The 21,799-nt window shown below is 44.4% G+C and overlaps 1 protein-coding gene across 1 annotated transcript; it reads right to left on the reverse strand.

The window, feature by feature from the left end:
* Window positions 1-1,656: 1,656 nt before the first annotated feature.
* On the reverse strand, window positions 1,657-21,011 carry LOC108648780. Its single transcript, XM_031893330.1, has 14 exons — window positions 20,994-21,011; window positions 19,403-20,782; window positions 17,168-17,241; window positions 16,577-16,715; window positions 10,228-10,272; window positions 9,980-10,117; window positions 9,750-9,882; window positions 7,782-9,546; window positions 6,331-6,391; window positions 3,972-4,112; window positions 3,724-3,861; window positions 3,503-3,626; window positions 2,787-3,299; window positions 1,657-2,651 (listed from the first exon to the last, which is right to left on the reverse strand). Exons 1-14 carry the CDS (start codon window positions 21,009-21,011, stop codon window positions 1,741-1,743), a joined length of 5,580 nt encoding a protein of 1,859 aa, XP_031749190.1. The 3' UTR covers window positions 1,657-1,740.
* Window positions 21,012-21,799: the final 788 nt, after the last annotated feature.

The following is a 21,799-nucleotide window of genomic DNA, read 5'->3' on the forward strand; positions in this document are numbered from 1 at the left end:
TTCATTGTGAGTCAGCAGACACCGTGTCTCTTGCATCTCACCTGCATTTGGCAGTTCTGCGTGATGTACTGGGTAGTCACCCTAGAATAGAATATGGTCTGTTAACTTGGAATATGGTCTGTTAACTTCCATCACATATAAAAGCTTGAGATCACTGACCAGCTGTTACAGTTATATTACCGATGTAGGAAGTGTCTCCTGAAGCTTCTCTGTTTACTTCTATTGCTCATTGCCAGGTTCCTAGATGCTTCCTGCATCAGTAACTTCATTTTTTGGCATAAAGTTCAATATTTCTGAGAGCTCAGTGTTGTCTCCTTGCCGGCTCCCAGGAAACCCATTTTCTGATCAAAATCTGCCAGTGATCAAAAGTTCAAAGGAAGAAACACTCCATGGCCAATATGTAAGCAACAACAAAATATAGAGAAGATCCACGAAAGGTTAGTTTTATTCTTGGAGAAATTCTACACACTATTATACATTGTAGGGACCCATAGGGTTAAGTGCCCTATGGCTTCATATCCCTACTTTTGATATCTGTGCTGTTATAGGGCAGAGCCCTCTACACTCAGATTACAATTATTAGGCTTTCCCTAATAGGTTTAGCCCAGGTTGACCACTCCCCTTGGCAGACTATATAGTGTCTTGCACAAGGAAGTGTCTTCCTCTTTTGGCTGCATGCTGTGTCCTAGGCAGAGTCCCAACTGAGCCTGGACCGGACATAGACCCAGAAGCCAATTGTACCCTAGGGGACCTCATACCCTAGTGATAAGTCGGGGACAGGGCCCCGTGAATGAGAACTAGCCAGCACAGTCAGTCTTATGTAATAGCACCCTCTAGGAGTGGTGAGTTCAGATAGCTTATTTAGTAAGGGCAGTTAATAGCCCCAACCAGGAGTTGTAAAAGGGTTTAGCCTACCCCGGCTCTGTTGTCTTTCTTTAGGGACCGGTTTATTAGACGCCAGGTACCAGTGTTAGGAGCTCTCCCCTGGACCATAATCGGCCGGAACACTCCCTACTGAAAGGTCTTCATCTCAGGTATCAGCTAATCCTCTGTGCATCCTCTAAGTGGGATATTCTGTGCCTAAGTGTCACCTCTGCTGTATTCCATTGTGACCAAGTCCTATACTGCTGTGACTGTGAGTATATACCCTGCTGCACTATTCTATATGTGCCTTGTCCAATAAAGTATTATCCAGTTATTCTGCAAGAGCTCCTGGCGTCCTATCACTTATTATATTGCACAACACCAGTGTGGGTTGTAGTTCAACAACACCATCTAGCCCCTGACATAGCTCCCATATAGCGGAGGCCCATCCTGGGAAAGGGGGTTGCATGTAACACATGCTCTAATGTCCCACTAGCCTGGTATAATACCCCTATTAAGCCAAATAAGTGTTACAACATCTTCAGCTTTTTGGGCAGACAGGATAGTGGGGGACACTTCTGTTGTAAATTTGTGATTTTAGCAGTGCTAAAGGGAAAAATAAGGTAAATTGCAACAGTAATTTTACATTACTTTCTATGGGGTGTTCATTTCCCATGTGGGACCTTCCTCCCAACTCAGAATCTAATGAGCTTTCCTTATGCAAAATTAACTATCCTGATACTCAAAACCCCCACATACCCTAATAAAGTGCAAAATGTTAAATACAAAATATGCAGCCTTAAGCTTTAAAACTTTATTGAAGATCATGCATACTTTTATCATAAGGAATCTTAGTTTGGGAACGTAGTCATTGTGTTACAATTGTACCTTACAACAGTTATTATCAGAAACTGGTTTCTCTCGTTTGTGTGACCTGGAATGTACAGTAAGTTGAAAGTGACGAGCAAAACATTTTCCACATTCAGTGCAGGTGAATGGTTTCTCCCCTGTGTGAATTCTGAGATGTACAGTAAGGTCTGTGCGATGGGTGAAACATTTCCCACATTCAGAACAGGAAAACGGTTTCTCTCCTGTGTGAAATTTCTTGTGGATTCTAAGGCCAGCGTGGTTACTGAACCGTTTCCCACAATCGGAACAGGAGAATGGTTTCTCCCCCGTGTGAGTTCTAAGATGTACCGTAAGACGCGGGCGATCTATGAAACTTTTCTCGCATTCAGAACAGGAAAACGGTTTCTCTCCCGTGTGGGTTCGGAGATGCACAATAAGTTGTTGACGCTTTTGAAAACTTTTCCCACACTCAGTACAAGAAAATGGTTTCTCCCCTGTGTGAATTCTCTGATGCGCTATAAGGTCGGAGTGAAATGTAAAATGTTTCCCGCATGGAGAACAAATAAATGGTTTATCTCCTCTGTGTATCCTGTAGTGTTTAGTAAAGAGTGAACGAGATGAAAAACATTTCCCACATTCAGAGCAAGAATACGGTTTCTCCCCTGTGTGAGTCCTGTGATGCTCTGTTAGATGTGCGCGCCGAGCGAAACATTTCCCACATGCAAAACAGAGGAACGACTTCTCTCCTGTGTGTATTTTGAAGTGGACATTTAAGTGTGAACGATATGAAAACCGTTTCCCACATTCAGAGCAAGAATAGGGTTTCTCCCCTGTGTGAGTTCTGTGATGCTCTGTAAGATGAGCGCGACGAGCAAAGCATTTCCCACATACAGAACAAAGGAATGATTTCTCTCCTGTGTGTATTTTGTAGTGGCTATTTAAGTGTGAACGATGTGAGAAACGTTTCCCACATACAGAACAAGGGAACGGTTTCTCCCCTGTGTGACTTCTCTGATGTCCAATAAGATCTGAATGACACACAAAACGTTTCTCACACACAGAACAGACAAATGGTGTTTCTCCTGTGTGAGTTTTCTGATGCTTGAGAAAACCGGGCTTAGTTCTAAAGTGTTTATGGCACTCAGAACAGTTATATGTCTCTGTATTGGGAGTAGGTGTGTCTGTTCCCTGTATCTGTTCTGTAAGTGGATTAATGCTGCAATCAGATTGGTTTCCCCCTTCCCATGAAGTTGCTTTCCCTTTAATACCATTTAATATAAATGTATCTGCCGAGCTGTTATTCAGGCTACACCCCATGATAGGAGTAGGTGTGTCTGTTCCCTGTATCTGTTCTGTAAGGGGATTAATGCTGCAATCTGATTGGTTTCCCACTTCACATGAAGCCACTTTCTCTTTAATCCCATTGGCCGGTGGGGACTGTTCCACTGGAGAATTTTCAGGGTTTGTGAGATTTCCGTCGGCACAAAAATCTGCTCCTTCAGCCCCAATCTTGCTTGGCTCATTATTATAACATAATGTTCCTCCCAGATCAGCTGGAATCTCTCTCTTATCTTCATATTCACTGTCTGGCAGAGATACAAGCATGAGAAATCATTATCACATTTTATACATATATGTAGGGATTCATTGTGTCAGGGAATGCAGGAATAGAAGGAGCAGCAGCGCAGGAACTGTCACCCCGACAGGCTCTGATACAGGATGAAAAGTCACATATAAGTTCCGTTACACATGGGGTTCTAATGTTTTGTGCCCTGCACCCATTACTCACCCAGTGGGCGGAGCTGCTGGGGCTCCTCCTTTATCCCTTCCCTGTAAAGGGCCTTGTTTGCTTTTATATACTCCCACTCCTCCAAGGAAAAATAGATGGAAACATCCTCACACCTTATGGCAACCTGGCACACACAATGTTACAGTCATCCCCCAGCCAGAGAAAGGGATTATCATACACTGTTACTAAACAATAAGGGGGGATTGGGGGGCCGCACCCACCTCTCCAGTCAGCAGCTGGATGATGTTGGAGATGAGTTCCAGGATCTTCTTGTCATTTTCCTTCTGTATGACGGAGCCAGGGGCATGCAGGGCCCCCAAACCCACAGTTGGGCTCTTCTTCTTAGGGATGACGTAGCCCTATGTATTGAGAGGGAGAGAGAATGATGAGTGTGTAACGCAGCAGAGAGACCCCCTTTGTACAGACAGACAGTCTCTTCTCACTGTGCCACTCACAGTGCCCCCCTCACCTCTCCAGTCAGCAGATAGATAATCTCCAGTGTGAGATTCAGGATTCTCTCCTTCCGCTCCTCATTTTTATCCTTCTTCCCCATCACTGGGTCACTCGCTTCCTCCCACATTCCCATTGGCTCCTTGTGGGAGGGACTGACCTGGAATTAATGGGTGCAGATATGGGTGATTTAGAAGCATAGTATAAACACTTATATTAGTTACTATCAAAGACCTCAAGTCCCACCGACCCCCAGTCCCACAGCTCCCACCGCCCCCCAGTCCCACCGACCCCCAGTCCCACAGCTCCCACCGACCCCCAGTGCCACAGCTCCCACCGACCCCCAGTCCCACCGACCCCCAGTCCCACAGCTCCCACCGACCCCCAGTCCCCCAGTCCCACCGACCCCCAGTCCCACAGCTCCCACCGACCCCCAGTCCCACAGCTCCCACCGACCCCCAGTGCCACAGCTCCCACCGACCCCCAGTCCCACCGACCCCCAGTCCCACAGCTCCCACCGACCCCCAGTCCCCCAGCTCCCACCGCCCCCCAGTCCCACCGACCCCCAGTCCCACAGCTCCCACCGACCCCCCAGTCCCACAGCTCCCACCGACCCCCAGTCCCACAGCTCCCACCGACCCCCAGTCCCACAGCTCCCACCGACCCCCAGTCCCACAGCTCCCACCGACCCCCAGTCCCACCGACCCCCAGTCCCACAGCTCCCACCGACCCCCAGTCCCACCGACCCCCAGTCCCACAGCTCCCACCGACCCCCAGTCCCACAGCTCCCACCGACCCCCAGTCCCACAGCTCCCACCGACCCCCAGTCCCACAGCTCCCACCGACCCCCAGTCCCACAGCTCCCAGCAGGAGTAACCCCAGTGCCACACACACAGCCCATAGTACAGGAGAGTGAGGGGGGTAAATGGCGGTCGGTCGGTGCCACACAAGGTAGGAATAAGGGAGGCAGCAGGGGATTTAGCAGCACATATGGGCTCAGTATATTGTGGGGGGTCAGTACCTACCTGTGCGGAAGTTCCCAGAGTTCCCTGCTCCGGCTACAAACCAATGGTCCCGGGGGCTTGGGAGGTGGGAGTGAGAGCTGCTCAGTAAGGGATGGGAGACAATTCCCTACATATCTATGTACCGCACAGATATCTCCCAGCTCCCCTCACCCACACTGTATCAATCTACTGTATATCCCAGGGTTAATCAGATACCCGCCAGTCCGCCTTAAACTGATTCCTTTTGTCCGCCGGTAAGAAAATCTTTTCCTCAGCCCCTAACTCCCCGTCCCGCCCCTTTGACTGTGTATCCAATCACGTTACTCGGCTCTCATAGGGAGCGTGTAAGGCGACAGTGAAGCGATCAGGATTTACTTTCACGCCTCTTTCCGTCTCTGTCCCGCCCTCTCTGCTCTCAGCCAATGAGTGAGCGTGTCCCCGCCCCTCTTACACAGCTATAGGCAGCCGGCCCTTCTAGCACCGGTCAGTAAGGGACAGAGGCTGCACTGGGGGGTTAATTGGTCTCTTATTCACAGTTTAGAAATCTGGGGGGCAGTCATAGCCATTCGCATCAGCACTGACCGGCTGAAACAGAAACTTGGGCAGACTGATAACTTCATTTGCTGAGCCAATGGGATGGATTGGAGGCAGCAGTATAATGAGTGCACTTCAGCTGGAACTGGTGCAAGTCAGAGATATTGGGCACATTTAGCTATTTTGTTGGTTATTACAGTTATTGCTGTTACTACAATAGGTAAATCTGCACATTCTCACTGCACAGCCCCTCTGAGATAGACTGTTATATACTGTATTCCAGCTGCTATGTGTGATATTAAAGGAAAACTATCCCCACAGAATGAATACCTTGAGCCACCATTTTGTGCTGGTCTGTATGTTGTATGTAGATCACCTGACAGGAAGTAGTGTGGGAGCAAAAGACAAAACTTGGCCCATTCATTGGCTGATATGACCTAATAGTTTGTGTGCCCTATGATCCCAGGGGGCGGCCCTTAGTATTTAAAATGGCAGCTTTCAATTTAGGATTGTCCAGTGGGAAACATTCTAATAAAAAAAGTACATTTTTAATGTAAATTATTTATTTAGCTGAAATAATGAGCTGTTTTACACAATATTCTTTTATAGAGACCTACATTCTTGGGGGGTATAGTTTTCCGTTATTCAGATTTACTGTAATAATGCAGGAATAGTAGTTATCCCAGACTTATTATATCCCTTAAGCTCTGATATATGGCAATGCCATCTCCCACTGCAGGCAAATATTTTGTTATTTATTATTTAATTTTTCTCAGCAATAATAAGACAGTAACTTGTACTTCAGGATAACTCTACTGTTTTTATTAAGGGTGAAATCACCGTCTGCCTGTGGTTATTTGCTCGGAACATTACTGGCCCTCGGCTTCGCATAAGGATCTGTCTAATCAACATGAAGGCCAGTCGGTCGTATCAGTGCAATGACTGTACCTAAAGCTGGCCATACACACACCAAAAAAATCATATGAATCCTAGTGTGTGGGCTCAGAATCTTTTTACCATGGCAATCGGTTGTTTAATCGCTCGGACAGGTTAGAAAATTTTGGTTTGAAAAGGATAAAATCTGCACACGTATTGTGTATCTGCCGATACCCTTGGGAGACCTACAAAGGGAGTCACTGTCGTACGATTGGTGCCTATAACTATTTCATGTTCTAAACACCCTCCCATTGGTTATTCTTAAAGGAGACATATAGGATAAATGGGGTAAAACCCTAACCCTGTAGGCAATTATGAATAATATCCGGTGCTGGTTTCCCTTTGGGCTAAACATTAACCCTATCTGTAACAATGGCCCCTTTATTGGAGCTCCCTATAGATCCTCTCAGGTCCCTGTCTGGGTTTCACATGAGGGGTGGGCGTGTCCTAACGGTCCCTGCCAGAAGCACAGTAGGAGGGGGAGAGCCAATCACAGCCCTGCACTCACACAAGCACAGACAGGCTTCAGTTCCCTTTCAGGTCAGCCTAGCTGCTGATTGGTTCCTATCCTACAGTGCAGGGTACGGAGGGCCGCCGTCTCCCCAGCTCATCCAGAGAATTCAGCCAGCAGGAAGTGGCACAGATGGGCGGGGCTAGTTGGGTTTTGGTGGAATTACTCAATAAATCAGTCAGAAACACAACTTTTTTAAGCACATTCCTTCTATATCTAGAGGAGTATAATTCCCTGGTACATTCACAATTTTTATAGGATATGTCTCCTTAAAGGCTTTATCCTACCATTTCAGGCTGAATGTGAGTTTCAGATCGTTGCATTTATTCGTTCAACCGATGCCGGAAGAAGACTAAAATCTGAACGTGTACGGCCTTAATACATGTACTGGATCCATTATTCGGGCTTCCAGAACATTCCAGATGCTAATTAATCTCCTCTTTAGCGGCAGTACGGACACTCTCTCCAACAGCCGATTGGATCCCCTGCCTCATGGAGGACTAGGACCGCTATTCTGTGGGTGAATTAAAAGGGAACTCAATCGTACTGGCCTGGGGATTGTAGAAAAGGGAAAGTCAGACTGCATCAGACATTATCCTGTTGGATGAATCCACAGGATGCAGTTTTCCGACAGTCGCCCCAGCTAATGTTTTCTGTAGCCGACACTTATTTTTGGACTTGTGCAGCTCCCTCTGACTTGTAGGATGCGATCTCTCCATCCAACCCCTTATACAAAATATTCTGTGCAGTTTTACCTCTGAAGATTCAATATTTATTGAAGATTAAGAATACATTAACCAAAAGTAATCATAATTTGATAGCGTCATAGTCGTATGTTACTCACTGTGTATCAGTACAGTTACTGTCGGGCAATGGTTCCTCCCCTGTGTGTAACTGGGAATGTGCAGTGAGCTGGGAACGATGCTTAAAGCATTTCCCACATTCAGCACAAGTGAATAGTTTTTCTCCCGTATGAATACTTCTATGGAATCTAAGGCCTGTGCCATCACTAAAACATTTCCCACATTCAGTACAAGTGAATGGTTTCTCCCCTGTGTGAATCCTTTTATGGACCTTAAGGCCTGTTCCATCACGGAAACATTTCCCACATTCAATACAAGTGAATGGTTTCTCCCCCGTGTGAACTCTTTTATGCAATCTAAGGCCTGCACGATTTATAAAACATTTCCCACATTCAGAACAGAGATATGGTTTCTCCCCTGTGTGAGTTCTGTGATGGACAGTAAGATAAGAGCGATCTCTAAAACTTTTCCCGCATTCAGAGCAGGTAAATGGTTTCTCCCCTGTGTGAATTCTTTGGTGCGTAGTTAGATGTGAGGGATGTTTAAAACATTTCCCACACTCAGAACAAGAGTACGGTCTCTCTCCGGTGTGAACCCTGAGATGCACATTAAGGTCTGAGATAGAAATGAAATGTTTCCCACACTGAGAACAAGCAAATGGTTTTTCTCCTTTGTGATATCTCAGGTGTCTGTTAAGATCGGATCGATTAGTGAAACATTTCTCACACTGAGAGCAAGAAAATGGTTTTTCACCTTTATGAAATCTCAGGTGTCTATGAAAATCTGAGCTATGAGTGAAAGATTTCTCACACTGGGAACAAGTGAATGGTTTCTCCCCTGTGTGAAATCTTGCATGTGCAATGAGACTCGAGCGTTCTTTAAAGTCTTTCCCACATTCGGAACATGAATAAGGTCTCTCTCCAGTATGGCTTCTCCGATGTACAGTAAGTTGTGAGTGACGTTTAAAATGTTTCCCACATTTACAACAAGAGAATGGTCCATCCCCTGTGTGATTTTCTATACACTGGGAGCAAGTACATGATTTCTCTCTTCTGTGTATTCTGCAGTGTCTTTTAAAGTCTGAACTGCATGAAAAACATTTCCCGCAGTCTGAACAAGAAAATGGTTTCTCTCCTGTGTGGGTTCTGAAATGCATATTAAGTTGTGTGCGACGAGCATAACGTTTTCCACATTCAGAACAAGAGAATGGTTTCTCCCCTGTGTGACTTCTCTGATGTAAAATAAGGTCTGACTGCCACATAAAACATTTCTCACACACAGAACAGACAAATGGTTTTACCCCTGTGTGAGTTTTCTCATGCTTGAGAAGACCGCCCTTTGTACGAAAAAGTTTATGGCACTCAGAACAGTTATACGTCTCCTTGTTGGGAGTAAGTGTGTCTGTTCCCTGTATCTGCTCTGTATGTTTATTAATTGTGCCATCTGAATGGTTTCCCTCTATCCATGAACTTGGCTCCTCTCCGGTACTGTCTGTTATTGAAACAGCAAATGAACTGTCATTGCCGCTGCACCCCATGATAACAGGAGGAGTATGTATTCCCTGTATGTCTTCTGTAAGTGGATTAATGCTGCAATCTGATTGGTTTCCTCCTTCACATAAAGCCAATTCTTCTTTAATCCCATTGGCTGGTGGGGGCTGTTCCACTGGAGAAAATTCAGGGTTTGTGAGATTCCCATCATCGCAACAATCTGCTCCTTCAGCCCCAATCTTGCTTGGCTCATTATTATAACATAATGTTCCTCCCAGATCAGCTGGAATCTCTCTCTTATCTTCATATTCACCGTCTGGCAGAGATACAAGCATGAGAAATCATTATCACATTTTATACATATATGTAGGGATTCATTGTGTCAGGGAATGCAGGAATAGAAGGAGCAGCAGCGCAGGAACTGTCACCCCGACAGGCTCTGATACAGGATGAAAAGTCACATATAAGTTCCGTTACACACGGGGTTCTGATACTTGATGCCCTGCACCCATTACTCACCCAGTGGGCGGAGCTGCTGGGGCTCCTCCTCCTCCTCCTTTATCCCTTCCCTGTAAAGGGCCTTGTTTCCTTTTATATACTCCCACTCCTCCAAGGAAAAATAGATGGAAACATCCTCACACCTTATGGCAACCTGGCACACACAATGTTACAGTCATCCCCCAGCCAGAGAAAGGGATTATCATACACTGTTACTAAACAATAAGAGGGGATTGGGGGGCCGCACCCACCTCTCCAGTCAGCAGCTGGATGATGTTGGAGATGAGTTCCAGGATCTTCTTGTCATTTTCCTTCTGTATGACGGAGCCAGGGGCATGCAGGGCCCCCAAACCCACAGTTGGGCTCTTCTTCTTAGGGATGACGTAGCCCTATGTATTGAGAGGGAGAGAGAATGATGAGTGTGTAACGCAGCAGAGAGACCCCCTTTGTACAGACAGACAGTCTCTTCTCACTGTGCCACTCACAGTGCCCCCCTCACCTCTCCAGTCAGCAGATAGATAATCTCCAGTGTGAGATTCAGGATTCTCTCCTTCCGCTCCTCATTTTTATCCTTCTTCCCCATCACTGGGTCACTCGCTTCCTCCCACATTCCCATTGGCTCCTTGTGGGAGGGGCCTGGAATTAATGGGTGCAGATATCGGTGATTTAGAAGCATAGTATAAACACATATATTAGTTGCTATCATAGACCCCCAGTCCCACCGACCCCCAGTCCCACCGACTCCCCAGTCCCACAGCTCCCACCGACCCCCAGTCCCACAGCTCCCACCGACCCCCAGTCCCACAGCTCCCACCGACCCCCAGTCCCACAGCTCCCACCGACCCCCAGTCCCACCGCCCCCCAGTCCCACAGCTCCCAGCAGGAGTAACCCCAGTGCCACACACACAGCCCATAGTACAGGAGAGTGAGGGGGGTAAATGGCGGTCGGTCGGTGCCACACAAGGTAGGAATAAGGGAGGCAGCAGGGGATTTAGCAGCACATATGGGCTCAGTATATTGTGGGGGGTCAGTACCTACCTGTGCGGAAGTTCCCAGAGTTCCCTGCTCCGGCTACAAACCAATGGTCCCGGGGGCTTGGGAGGTGGGAGTGAGAGCTGCTCAGTAAGGGATGGGAGACAATTCCCTACATATCTATGTACCGCACAGATATCTCCCAGCTCCCCTCACCCACACTGTATCAATCTACTGTATATCCCAGGGTTAATCAGATACCCGCCAGTCCCAGCGGCCCCATACTAACTAAACCCGACTGACTCGTTTTGTCTGCGGTTAAAAATTATCCCTCGATCCCTAAAGCCTGCTCAGCCCTCCCACCCCAGTGACTATTTATCCAATCATATTGTTCGGCTCCTGTAGGCGTGGGAGTGGTTACAGTGACTGCAGGTTGGAATGGGAGGGCACATTCCATAATATTTACACTCTGTGTGTCCCGCCCCCTCTGCTCTTAGCCAATCAGTTAGTGTGCCCCGCCCCCTCATACACAGCTGCAGGCAGTTTAGCAGTTCCAGCCCCGGGAAACAGGTGCGGGTCAGTAAGGGACTGAGGCTGCACTGGGAGATGGATATTGGTGAATGGGTAGAAATCTGAGGGGCAGAAAACTGGTATAAAGGGAACATATTCCAACTGGGCCAGAGATGTGGGCGGAGCTGAGTGAAACAGAACCAAAGAAATAGTGAGGGGAAAGGGCCACTCCCAGGGCAGGCATGTTCTCCCTGATTTGCCCCTCACCCTGTCACCCACAGTAACAGCCCCCACCTTACAGCCAACCCTGCCATTAGAAAGCATGGGGGAAAGCAATAAACCCCCAGAAGCAGCAGAGTGTGGGCAGGGGCAAGAGTAACCCCCATGCAGCTGACAAGAGGGCAGCACTGAGGGGCCTTTACTGAAGAGCAGGCAGGTTATGTGCCCCTTGTTGGGGAGCTGAAATGGAACAAATAGTTTTGAACATATTAAGTTGTCTTTTAAAGAATCATCTGGTGTATATATATCAATCCAGTAAATATTGCCGTTTTAGCCGCCATTTTGTGATGAGCTGTGTGTCCCTCATAGATCACATGACAGGAAGTGATACAGCTCTAACTGTAACTAAAGTCTGTCCATTAAAGGAAAACTATACCCCCAAACAATATAGGTCTCTATAAAAATATATTGCATAGTTTCATATCTTAAGATTCATGTCTTTTGTTTGGGATCCAGTCCATTAAAGGAGACATATTGGATAAATGGGAAAACCCCTAACCCTGTAGGCAATTATGAATAATATCCGGTGCTGGTTTCCCTTTGGGCTAAACATTAACCCTATCTGTAACAATGGCCCCTTTATTGGAGCTCCCTATAGATCCTCTCAGGTCCCTGTCTGGGTTTCACATGAGGGGTGGCCGTGTCCTAACGGTCCCTGCCAGAAGCACAGTAGGAGGGGGAGAGCCAATCACAGCCCTGCACTCACACAAGCACAGACAGGCTTCAGTTCCCTATCAGGTCAGCCTAGCTGCTGATTGGTTCCTATCCTACAGTGCCGCCGGCCCCCCTGCACAGCCTGGGAAAGGAGGCAGCAGGAAGTGGCACAGATGGGCGGGGCTAGTGGGGTACAATTCATTGGCACAATATTGTTTTTCAAATAAATACTAAACCTTATCCATGCTTAGTTGAAATTTAAACCCACTGTGTAAAGATATATATAATTAGCTGAAAACCAAAATGATACTCAATAGTGACACCTCACCAATACTGTGAAATAAATTAATTAAAGTGAGCAGCTGCCTTCCTCTAAACTAATCCCCAATTAAATAAAGTTATTATAAAACAGAGTTGGCGCTCTAACAAAACAAATCATCAAGTGGTGTGAATTAGTTCAAACAATTACTATTTATTAATTAGTTACAATAAAAGCATATACACATAATTGAATCTTACAATAACAGTCTAGATAAAATACACCAGTACACAAGATAGTAATCTAGAATTCACTTGAGGAGCTAAAATAAATTATTGATAAAAGACCTAATAGTTCATGAAATAGTTAAGATAATGAAATATAAATAGTCAAGGATTAGATTTAAAAACAGCACAATATAATTGGTAAAAATACAAATAGGCAAATAGATTTGGAGAGATTGGGTGTAGGTAGTTGCACACTTGCCCAAAATTACAAGGTTATTGCGACATCAGCAACATCTACTTGCCACATACGGCGAATATTAAAAAACGAGTCCTTATAGAGAGCTCACTTCCCCAATAGCACCCGATAGGGGAAGGACTAGCGGATAGGAGTAAAGGTTCTATTGAGCGCACAGTTACCTGCGCGTGTATAGTAACAGATAGCGTAGAAAAATTCTATTTAATATGCGCACAAACACCACTCGGGAGTTGCCCTAAATAAGGTGAGTAGTTAATCCCCCACACTTATAAAGTATATATCAAATGATACCCTCTGTCCCGGCCGGGAACTTACTTATAGGTCGCAAGCATCAGAGAAGCCCGCTCCTACACGCGGCGCAACGCCGTTACGTTCCTGACGGTGACGTCACTGCTGCGAGTCAAATATGGAACTACGGGTCCTCCTTGGTTACACAATCCGACGCGTTTCGCGCACCTGCGCTTAATCATGGATTACTAAGACACGGGGATCACTACTCGCTTATATACCTCCCCACATTAAAAAGTAACACCTCCTTTCCAAACCACAGATATTAACCCTTAGGTACATAAAGGGTTGCATCGTGCATAAATCCTATATACCCAAAGGACTATCTTAAATGCTGGTGTATATCATCTATATTAATAGTACATCCATATCTACAGGCTAAGTACTCTAGCTCAAAATAGAAATAAAATCATAACCTTAAACTATCTAAAATCAATTACCACAATAGAATAAAAATAAAATACAAAATCCATTATAAATGTGAAATATACACTATAAATTACTGGGCATAGCTAATTAGACCCCCTAAACGAAAGGTACCTTATTGTACCTCATATATATCAGAATATTTCGATGTTAGACCGTATAGTTACCTAAATAAACACCTCATACATATAATACAAATATCTAAAAGTAATTAACATAACAGTCCCCAGGGGATACTGCCATCTAGCGGTTAACTAAGAAAAGACTTAACATTCCAATTTTCATTGAAACCTATTGGTTCAAAGGAATTCAGTGAGAACATCCAAAATGATTCTCTTTTATCTAAAGTAGTAAGTCTATCTCCCCCTCTATAATCCACTTCTACATGTTCAATCGCCCATGCCTTAAGGTGTCTAACGTCTGATGCATGTATATCCTTAAAGTGTCTATATAATGGTATTTCTAAAGACCCTAATCTGATTTTCCGGATGTGTTCATACAATCTGGTGCGAAATGATCGTATAGTGCGTCCCACATATTTTCTATTACAACTACATTCTACTATATAGACCACATATTGAGACCAACAGGAGATATGACCCTTGATTTGATATTTTTTCTCAGAGTTATAGTAATTAATACTTGAAACTTTCTAAGGCAATAGTTACATTGGGAACAGTTACCACATCTATGCCATCCCCTAGAGATCATATTATTTGGCCTATCTTTTTTTATATTTAAAGTACTAGGAAAATAATTAAGAATAGACTCTCCTTCTAGCGTAAAGTTTTTTCTATGTTGTTTTAATACAGTGGGTGCTAGAATATCTCTTAGGGTTTTATTTTTCTTATATATCACAGGTAGATGTTTTGGTAAATTGTTTTTTAAAAAAGGATCATGTGAGAGAATGGGCCAATATTTCTCAAGTATAGACAGTATTTCAGACAATTTATAATGATATTGAACCACCAAAGCCAACTCGCCATGCTCAATGGACGACTCATTGACAGTGGTTTGTATCACATCTACACTATCAATTTTATTAATAAAAAACTTTTTCCGTTTATTGTTCACTTCCTTCTCCTGGGATGTTGTTCTAGGTCTCATCTCCCTCCGCACCTTCTTATGGTTGGTTTTAGGGTACCTAACCTTATTACCTTTTGTCATTGGCTGATATCTACCATATACTACCGACTCATCTCCATTCTCCAAAAAACAATCCAGATCATTTTTTGTCTGTTGATCTACTGTTTTGACTGACGAAATAATTCCTATCTGGTCCGCTCTAAACACTTCACCTAATCTGGGGAGAAAAACCGAGAAATTGTCACCAGCTACCTTAACAAACTCCTTGACAAGATGTTCCCTATCATACATTTTCTCTAAAAATCTCTTGAAAAGGAAAACGCTTTGTTCCATAAAGTCATAATCATTAGTACAATTTCTCCGTATTCTAGTGAATTGACTTCTAGGGATATTTCTAAGCCAAGTATCTTTATGGTGGCTACTATTAAGTATATAGGTATTCCTATCCACTTCCTTAAAAAAAGTTTTAGTGCATAATTTGCCTTCTAAAACAAAAATCTCAAGATCTAAAAAATCAATACTTCCTTCACTGGACTTAAACGAAAATTTTAAGCCATCATCATTGTCATTCAAGGTCATAAAAAAATCATCTAAAGAAGCAATTTTTGTATCCCAAATAAGTAATAGATCATCTATATAGCGTCGATACATCTTTAGAGCTGGTGATCGGTTCGAACCCCAAATAAATCTATCTTCCCAATCTCCAAGATAGAGATTTGCATAACTAGGCGCAAAACGGGTTCACATTGCCGTACCCCTTATTTGAAGGAAGAACTCCTTACCAAACAAAGTAGTTATGTCGTAGTATAAACATTACATTACATTACATTAACATTTATTTATAAAGCGCCAACATATTCCGCAGCGCTGTACAATAAGTGGGTTACATACATTGGACATACAGAGTAACATATAAAGCAATCAATAACCGATACAAGAGGTGAAGAGGGCCCTGCCCAAAAGAGCTTACAATCTACAAGGAGAAAGGGTTGAGACACAAGGTGTGGGAATGGGCATGACCAGAGTTGTGAGAGGTGGGGCACAGCATTGATTCTCTCAAAAATTCTCTCTGTTTTCGCTCAGGGAAATTAAATTTCTCCAGAATTCGTATTACACCCTCCACACCTCTACCATGCTCAATAGACGTGTAGAGGGCCGAAATGTCTGCTGTCACTAAGACATACCCACTTTCCCATGTAATCCCTTTTAAGATCTCCATCACTGCTCCAGAGTCTTTAAGATAGGAAGGGATACACGGTACCACTGGCTGTAAAAAGAGATCAATAAATAAAGATAACTTAGATGTAAGCGAATCAATGCCCGCAATAATAGGACGGCCCTCGGGATTTTGTAATTTTTTATGGATTTTTGGTAAATGGTAGAAAACAGCCAATTTAGGATTTTTTATCCATAAAAAATCAAATTCCTTTTGTTGTATAATATTATTGCAAAAAGCTTTTCTTAAAATAACAAACATTTCCACCTGAAAATCCTTAGTGGGATCCTTCTCAAGTTTCCTATATGTTGAACTATCTCTCAAAAGTCTGTAAGCTTCACCCAGATAATTCTCAATATCTTGTATGACCACCCCTCCCCCTTTATCAGCAAGCCTAATAATAATTTCTGAATTATTTTGTAGCGATTTCATGGCTTCTCTCTCTAGAGTAGTTAAATTATCTTTCCACAGGAGATCTTTGGATTCAAGCAATTCTCTAGAAACCAATTTCTCAAAAAGGGAGATGTAGGGGCCTTTAGTTTCACAAGGATAAAACCTTGAGATCCCTCGTACATTAGTACTAACTTTAGGGCCTTCAATCGGCAAAGATTCACTAAGTAAACTGTGCATATCAATCAAACCACTTAGTTCTCCACTCAATAGTTCACACCGTACTCCCTCTTTCGGTACCGGCTCCCCTCTTTGGGATGTCTGCAGTTTCTTAGAGTTATTAATATTAAAGAATCTCTTGATAGAGAGCCTCCTGATAAATAGTCCGAAGTCTACAAAAAAATTAAATCTATCCACTGAGGATCTAGGCGAGAAGTTTAAACCCTTATTCAACAGGCTAATCTGACCCAAGGTAAAACAAACCCCGGATAGATTGTAAATCCCATATCTATATAGGTTTTCAGGGGTAGTGTTTTTCGCAAGTACTTTCAATTCCCGTAGTTTGGTCTTTTTTCCGGACCTCTTTCCTCTAGATTTGGGGACCAATTCTCTTCCCACCTTCTCATTCTCTTCGGTTGGGGTCCAAACTTCGGACGTACATCCCATGTATCTCTTGAATGTTCTCTTCTTGGTGTCTCTTTATGTACCTAAGGGTTAATATCTGTGGTTTGGTAAGGTGGTGTTACTTTTTAATGTGGGGAGGTATATAAGCGAGTAGTGATCCCCGTGTCTTAGTAATCCATGATTAAGCGCAGGTGCGCGAAACGCGTCGGATTGTGTAACCAAGGAGGACCCGTAGTTCCATATTTGACTCACAGCAGTGACGTCACCGTCAGGAACGTAACGGCGTTGCGCCGCGTGTAGGAGCGGGCTTCTCTGACGCTTGCGACCTATAAGTAAGTTCCCGGCTGGGACAGAGGGTATCATTTGATATATACTTTATAAGTGCGGGGGATTAACTACTCACCTTATTTAGGGCAACTCCCGAGTGGTGTTTGTGCGCATATTAAATAGAATTTTTCTACGCTATCTGTTACTATACACGCGCAGGTAACTGTGCGCTCAATAGAACCTTTACTCCTATCCGCTAGTCCTTCCCCTATTGGGTGCTATTGGGGAAGTGAGCTCTCTATAAGGACTCGTTTTTTAATATTCGCCGTATGTGGCAAGTAGATGTTGCTGATGTCGCAATAACCTTGTAATTTTTGGCAAGTGTGCAACTACCTACACCCAATCTCTCCAAATCTATTTGCCTATTTGTATTTTTACCAATTATATTGTGCTGTTTTTAAATCTAATCCTTGACTATTTATATTTCATTATCTTAACTATTTCATGAACTATTAGGTCTTCTATCAATAATTTATTTTAGCTCCTCAAGTGAATTCTAGATTACTATCTTGTGTACTGGTGTATTTTATCTAGACTGTTATTGTAAGATTCAATTATGTGTATATGCTTTTATTGTAACTAATTAATAAATAGTAATTGTTTGAACTAATTCACACCACTTGATGATTTGTTTTGTTAGAGCGCCAACTCTGTTTTATAATAACAATATTGTTTTTCGTACAATGCGTCCCCTTTAATAGAGACATAAATGGTAAGTGAAATCACCGTCTGCCTGTGGTTATTTGCTTGGAACGTTACTGGCCCATGGCTTCGCATAAGGATCTGTCTAATCAACATGAAGGTCAGTGGGTCGTATCAGTGCAATGACTGTACCTAAGTAAGGCCTAATACTGGTACTGGATCCGTAATTCAGGCTTCTAGACTGCAGATGCTGAGTTATCTTAAAGTAAAGGGGAACTAAGCACCCTGAAATAATGATTTTCTTTTTAGTTGTTATGATATGATCAGTTTTACATGAACAACAAGAATTTGCAGTTCTGGTCAGTTGCCAGAGGCTTCCATAAACCGATGGGGCTTTAGGGAGCACCTGGAAGGAAGGGGAGGGACTGATGGGCTGAGGCAGAGAGTTCCAGAGACAGGTAGAAGCCCGGGAGAGAGAAATCTTGCAGTCGGGAATGGGATGAAGTGATGAGAGGAGAGGGAAGGGCAGAAGCAGAATGTAGGCTGGGGGGGTATTTTGAGATCATTGCTGAAATATAGGGAGGGGCTTAATGATAGCCTTATATGTCAGTGTTAGCAAGTTGAATTTAATTTTAGAGGAGATTGGGAGCCAGTGAAAAGAGATGCATAGGGGAGCGACAAGATGTGGAACGGTGAGATAGATGGATAAGTCTGGCCGAACATTTAGAACAGACTGGAGTTATGATTGCAGGGGGTCGGGAATAGAGCTGTGAGTGAGATGTTGGACCCGGCGGTTGTAGACAAGACTTTCTAACAATTTAGATGCAAATGGGAGAAGGGAAACCAGACGATAGCTGGTGAGGGACCTGGGACCAAGGGAAGGTGTTTTCAAGATGGGAGTAATTAGTGGTTGTTTGTATGACAAAGGAAAAGTACCAGTAGAAAGTGAGAGGTTAAATAGGTGGGTAACCACCGCCTGTAATTACACGGTGGGGGCAATGACCATCCACACCCTCATACCCCCGCGTGATCCGAGGTGGGGGAGGGGAGAAGGTGCAGGGGCGAGGTGGCTGACCGGTTTGCTTGGCCCACCCCTGTCCGACAGTCGCCCGGGATAAGGTTTTCTGTAGCTGACACTTATTTTTTGAGTTGTGCAACTCCCTCTGACTTGTAGGATGCAATCTGTCCATCCAACCCCTTAGGGCTCTGGCACACGGGGAGATTAGTCGCCCGCGAACTACCATCCCACCGGCGAAAATGTAAGTCGCCGGTGGGATGGCACACGCTGCGCAGGCGATTTCGGCAAATTGCCGAAATTGCCTCGATGGTAGTTCGGGGAGATTATTCGCCCGTGACAAGGGAGATTTGTCACGGCGACTAATCTCCCCGTGTACCAGAGCCCTTATACAAAATATTCTGTGCAGTTTTACCTCTGAAGCTTAAATATTTATTGAAGATTAAGAATACATTAACCAAAAGGAATCATAGTTTGATAGCGTCATAGTCGTATGTTACTCACTGTGTATCAGTACAGTTACTGTCAGGCAATGGTTCCCCCCCTGTGTGTAACTGGGAATGTGCAGTGAGCTGATAACGATACATAAAACATTTCCCACATTCATTGCAAGCAAATGGTTTCTCCCCTGTGTGAATTCTTGTATGGAACTTAAGGCCTGCTCGATCACGAAAACATTTCCCACATTCAGTACAACTGAATGGTTTCTCCCCTGTGTGAATTTTTTTATGGTATCTAAGGCCTGCACCATCAGAGAAACATTTCCCACATTCATCGCAAGCAAATGGTTTCTTCCCTGTATGAATTCTTTTATGAGAATTAAGGCCAGCACGATCACTGAAACATTTCCCACATTCAGTGCAAGTGAATGGTTTCTCCCCAGTGTGAATTCTTTGGTGCGTAGTAAGATGCGAAGGATGTTTGAAACATTTCCCACACTCAGAACAAGAGTACGGTCTCTCTCCAGAGTGAGACCTGAGATGCACATTAAGGTCTGAGGTAGAACTGAAACATTTCCCACATTGAGAACAAGCAAATGGTTTTTCTCCTTTATGAGATTTCAGGTGTCTGTTAAGATCTGAGCAATAAGTGAAACATTTCCCACACTGAGAACAACAAAATGGTTTATCTCCTTTGTGAAGTGCCAGGTGTCTATTAAGATCCGAACGATAAGTAAAACGTTTCTCACACTGAGAACAAGTGAATGGTTTCTCCCCCGTGTGGATTCTTAGATGGGCACGGAGAGTCGAACGATCTTTAAAGTCTTTCCCACATTCGGGACATGAATAAGGTCTCTCTCCGGTATGGCTTCTCTGATGTACAGTAAGTTTTGAGCGACGTTTAAAACGCTTCCCACATTCAAAACAAGGGTATTGTCCCTCTCCCACGTGACTACTTTGATGCACAATAAGCTCTGAGTGAGACGAGAACTGTTTGTTACATTGGGAGCAAATACATAATTTCTCTAGTCTGTGAATTCGGCAGTGTCTGTTGAAATCTGAACTGTGTGAAAAACTTTTCCCACAGTCAGAACAGGAATAGGGTTTCTCTCCTGTGTGGGTTCTGTAATGCTCAATAAGATGTACATGCCGGGTAAACCTTTTCCCACATTCAGAACAAGAGAACGGTTTCTCCCCTGTGTGACTCCTCTGATGTAAAATAAGGTGTGACTGCCACTTAAAACGTTTCTCACACACAGAACAGACAAATGATTTTACCCCTGTGTGAGTTTTCTGGTGCTTGAGAAAACCGACCTTAGTTTTACAATGTTTATGGCACTCAGAACAGTTATACAACTCCGTGCTGGGAGTAGGTGTGTCTGTTCCCTGTATCTGTGGATTAATGCTGCAATCTGATTGGTTTTCCCCTTCACATGAAGCCGCCTCCTCTTTAATCCCATTGGCTGGTGGGGGCTGTTCCACTAAAGAAATGTCAGGGTTTGTGAGATTTTCATTAGCTCCTTCAGCCCCAATCTTGCTTGGCTCATTATTATAACATAATGTTCCTCCCAGATCAGCTGGAATCTCTCTCTTATCTTCATATTCACCGTCTGGCAGAGATACAAGCATGAGAAATCATTATCACATTTTATACATATATGTAGGGATTCATTGTGTCAGGGAATGCAGGAATAGAAGGAGCAGCAGCGCAGGAACTGTCACCCCGACAGGCTCTGATACAGGATGAAAAGTCACATATAAGTTCCGTTACACACGGGGTTCTAATGTTTTGTGCCCTGTGCCCATTACTCACCCAGTGGGCGGAGCTGCTGGGGCTCCTCCTCCTCCTCCTTTATCCCTTCCCTGTAAAGGCCCTTGTTTCCTTTTATATACTCCCACTCCTCCAAGGAAAAATAGATGGAAACATCCTCACACCTTATGGCAACCTGGCACACACAATGTTACAGTCATCCCCCAGCCAGAGAAAGGGATTATCATACACTGTTACTAAACAATAAGGGGGGATTGGGGGGCCGCACCCACCTCTCCAGTCAGCAGCTGGATGATGTTGGAGATGAGTTCCAGGATCTTCTTGTCATTTTCCTTCTGTATGACGGAGCCAGGGGCATGCAGGGCCCCCAAACCCACAGTTGGGCTCTTCTTCTTAGGGATGACGTAGCCCTATGTATTGAGAGGGAGAGAGAATGATGAGTGTGTAACGCAGCAGAGAGACCCCCTTTGTACAGACAGACAGTCTCTTCTCACTGTGCCACTCACAGTGCCCCCCTCACCTCTCCAGTCAGCAGATAGATAATCTCCAGTGTGAGATTCAGGATTCTCTCCTTCCGCTCCTCATTTTTATCCTTCTTCCCCATCACTGGGTCACTCGCTTCCTCCCACATTCCCATTGGCTCCTTGTGGGAGGGACTGGCCTGGAATTAATGGGTGCAGATATGGGTG

This window comes from Xenopus tropicalis, chromosome 9 (genome assembly GCF_000004195.4).
Source record: "Xenopus tropicalis strain Nigerian chromosome 9, UCB_Xtro_10.0, whole genome shotgun sequence".
Classification (NCBI taxonomy): domain Eukaryota; kingdom Metazoa; phylum Chordata; class Amphibia; order Anura; family Pipidae; genus Xenopus; species Xenopus tropicalis.

Coding starts and splice junctions, on each gene's coding strand:
- LOC108648780 (XM_031893330.1), bottom strand. Junction 17,242..19,402: donor GTAACTGTACTGATACACAG/TGAGTAACATAC, acceptor ACTTACTTATAG/GTCGCAAGCGTCAGAGAAGC. Junction 10,273..16,576: donor AGCCGGTACCGAAAGAGGGA/GTACGGTGTGAA, acceptor CGGAAGGAGAGA/ATCCTGAATCTCACACTGGA.